Source organism: Octopus bimaculoides, chromosome 9 (genome assembly GCF_001194135.2).
Source record: "Octopus bimaculoides isolate UCB-OBI-ISO-001 chromosome 9, ASM119413v2, whole genome shotgun sequence".
In the NCBI taxonomy this organism is placed as follows: Eukaryota; Metazoa; Mollusca; class Cephalopoda; order Octopoda; family Octopodidae; genus Octopus; species Octopus bimaculoides.
In genome coordinates this window covers 14,693,122-14,695,835 of record NC_068989.1, presented here as the reverse complement: position 1 = coordinate 14,695,835, position 2,714 = coordinate 14,693,122, and the positions used below count along the sequence as shown (strand labels likewise).

The 2,714-nt window shown below is 32.8% G+C and overlaps 1 protein-coding gene and 1 long non-coding RNA gene across 21 annotated transcripts in view; one reads left to right on the top strand and one right to left on the bottom strand.

Moving 5' to 3' along the window:
* LOC106874615 (neogenin) overlaps positions 1-2,714 on the bottom strand; it is a 305,112-nt gene that overhangs the window by 41,200 nt on the left and 261,198 nt on the right. For 7 of the 20 annotated variants that reach the window (XR_008264863.1, XM_052970420.1, XM_052970423.1 and 4 more), the window contains one exon: positions 491-949. The exons of the other annotated variants lie outside the window; for them this stretch is intronic. Coding sequence is in view for 6 of the 7 variants with exons in the window: in XM_052970420.1 (XP_052826380.1) it covers positions 491-949 (459 nt within the window). In the remaining variant the exon portion in view is untranslated. The remainder of the gene's footprint in view (positions 1-490; positions 950-2,714) is intronic. 20 annotated transcript variants of the gene reach the window in all.
* The window catches only part of LOC128248697 (uncharacterized), a 118,654-nt gene that overhangs the window by 44,485 nt on the left and 71,455 nt on the right, over positions 1-2,714 (top strand). The gene's annotated exons all lie outside the window — the stretch shown is intronic.

Genomic DNA, 2,714 nt, shown 5'->3' with positions numbered 1-2,714 from the left:
ATATATATATATATACCCTAGCACAGAAAATTAGATAATTATGCTTCTTTTCTGCAATGGAATATTTGGCAAAATACAACAAGAGATAATACTTTCTCATTTTTACTGACAAAATATTATTCACTATTTGCCTTTTAACCTGCATTCACACACACTTTGTATCACGTATGTCTAGCCTCTATGATTTTTGTGTGACTATAAGATAACAACTAAGCAAATGAAATAACAGATTCATGAATTCTAACTCGGAAAATTATAGGAATATAATTATTGGGGAGCAAGGCACTTGAAGCAAAAAGCTTCTTATTGAGTTTTCGAACCTAAGATGATTACCAGATTCCCTTAACTTGGAAATATTTTGGGAAACGAGAAAGAAAACCTCTTAAATTGAAAAAAACAATCATATTGGTAGAGAGCAGACGTTGACTGTTTCTGTAGTGCAACATGGATAAATAGTGGAGTTATTATTTCTTGAGATGACCATGCCTACCTAAATGTTTAGGCACTGCTGCTGCTGCACCTGTGCCTTGGTTTGCTGACAGGGAAACTCCTGGAGCTGAGACAGCTTTCAGTGAGTTGAGGTTTGATACCAGCGGATGTCGCTGGGTGAGGCCTGCTCCAGGAACAACAAACCCGTTATTGCTGTCAGTGACAGAGACTGCTGTGTTGGGCAAAGGAAGGGTAGCAGCAGAAGTAGTAGTGGTAGTTGTGGTGGTGATAGTAGTGGTAGTACTGTTATTGTTGTTGGCAGCAGCAGTGGTGGTGATGGTATTGGCATAAGCAGCTGGACTAGTGGCAGTGTTAGTAGAAGTGGTGTTGATATCAGTAAAACGAGGCTCAGGCTGAAGTACAGCGTACTCATGGGAGACCATACAGGGCACGTGCTCTCCGCCCATCCGTAGGGATGGAGGTAAGAAAGACTCAGGTGACTGAACAGGTGTGCAACAACCTGGAAACAAGAACACAACTTAGTAACCTGTAGATTAACAATGCTAACAGACAATAAAGAAACAGAACACGAGAAAAGGTGTATTTATGTCAGGGTGGATGGCCATCAGCTGAAATGTGTCTTCAAAACTCATGTTAAGATAACAGGTAAAAATTTAAAAATGGAATCATCCGACGTTTCAGAATTTCCACTTCAATTTCCAGCAATAATATTCAAGAATTGTTTGACATTTCCAGGTTTTTAACCTCATCTTTAAGGATTCTGTCTTCCAAGGTAATCCTAATTAGTCTGTTCTTCTGGTCTGTTGAAAGGCACAACATTAAAGACTTTTTTTCTCCATAAAACCAAAGTTATACAAGTTAAAAGAAACAATACAAATCATTGGTTTGTACTTCAATACTTTGAGGTTAGGACCCATTCTTCAAGAAATCTTCAGAGCTGACTTCTCCATTCCCAAGATTTCCCAAAGGAGAAGTCTTAACCCTGAAATATTAAAATTCAAGGTAGATGTACAGATCATAGACCTGTATTATTTTTTATAACTTGCATTGTTTTGGCATTTCATACAAATAAAATAAATAAATAAAATTAAAAAAAAAAAAAATATATCAGGTAATGCTTCATGCAAAAAACATGAATTCTGTGTAATTTGGTCTCTGACATTTGTCAGACACTCTATTCATACAAATATAAGAATACTGATATAATGTATTTGAACTCTATTATTAAAGAACAGACCAATTAAAACAAATGAATGGCTCAATGTGTGGTGTAGAGCCAATAAGGTTAATAAATGTGGAAATTTCAAACTTCTTGAGGAGAAATTTCTCTCAGATATATTAGAATACCAAAATATCTCAACTACTTTTATTCTTAGTATTTTGCCCAATATTTCCAGCCGGAAATATCTGGAGAACCAAAATGATCTTAAAAATGACAAGAAAATATTTGTAACTAAAATTTCAACAAAACCTCTCAATATATTTTATATTTTGAAGACAGGCATAAAAAAGTTCGCTTTTAGTTATTTGCTCTATACAAGTTGATGGCATTCCTTCACTGATAAAGAAGTAAAAAAATGTCAATCAAAGGTAGAGAATTCAATAATGTTGTTATGCCCCACATCTCCATTATGTAAATAGCAAATATCTCATGATTTTTTAAATATATTTCAACATGTTCTGAATGCTTTATTTTCTTCATATCCTTTTAATTATTCTAACTTTAGATAAGACTATGAACAAGATATTATAATCATTATTATCAATTACTACATCTACTACTATTATTATTATTATAATTATTATAATCATCATTATTATCCAGCAGTCTTATTAAAATTGTTTGCTTTCACCGCACTACCGAGTGCAGCTTTGTGTGCTTTGGGTATGTGCTGTGGTTTGTTTTGGTGGTGCTATTTTTACTCTATTGATAGTGCTCAATTATTATTATTATTATTATTATTATTATTATTTAATAATATCTTATGCAAGCTATCTTTTAAAAACTAATTTTCTATGATGAAGAAAATGAAATATTTAAAAATAATTATGTTACCTGTTTTTAAAACTTTAATCTATTTTTCAAAAGAAATTAGCTTTTTTTTTTGTTTTTTGTCAGTGAAAGAATTGAGAGAAAAACAGTGATGATGATGATGCAAGAGAAAAATGATGTTAGATTGCGATAGTGATGGTAGAAGCATGATGACATGATTCTGATGAGCAGGCATTACTGAATGGATCATTATATATATATATATATATAT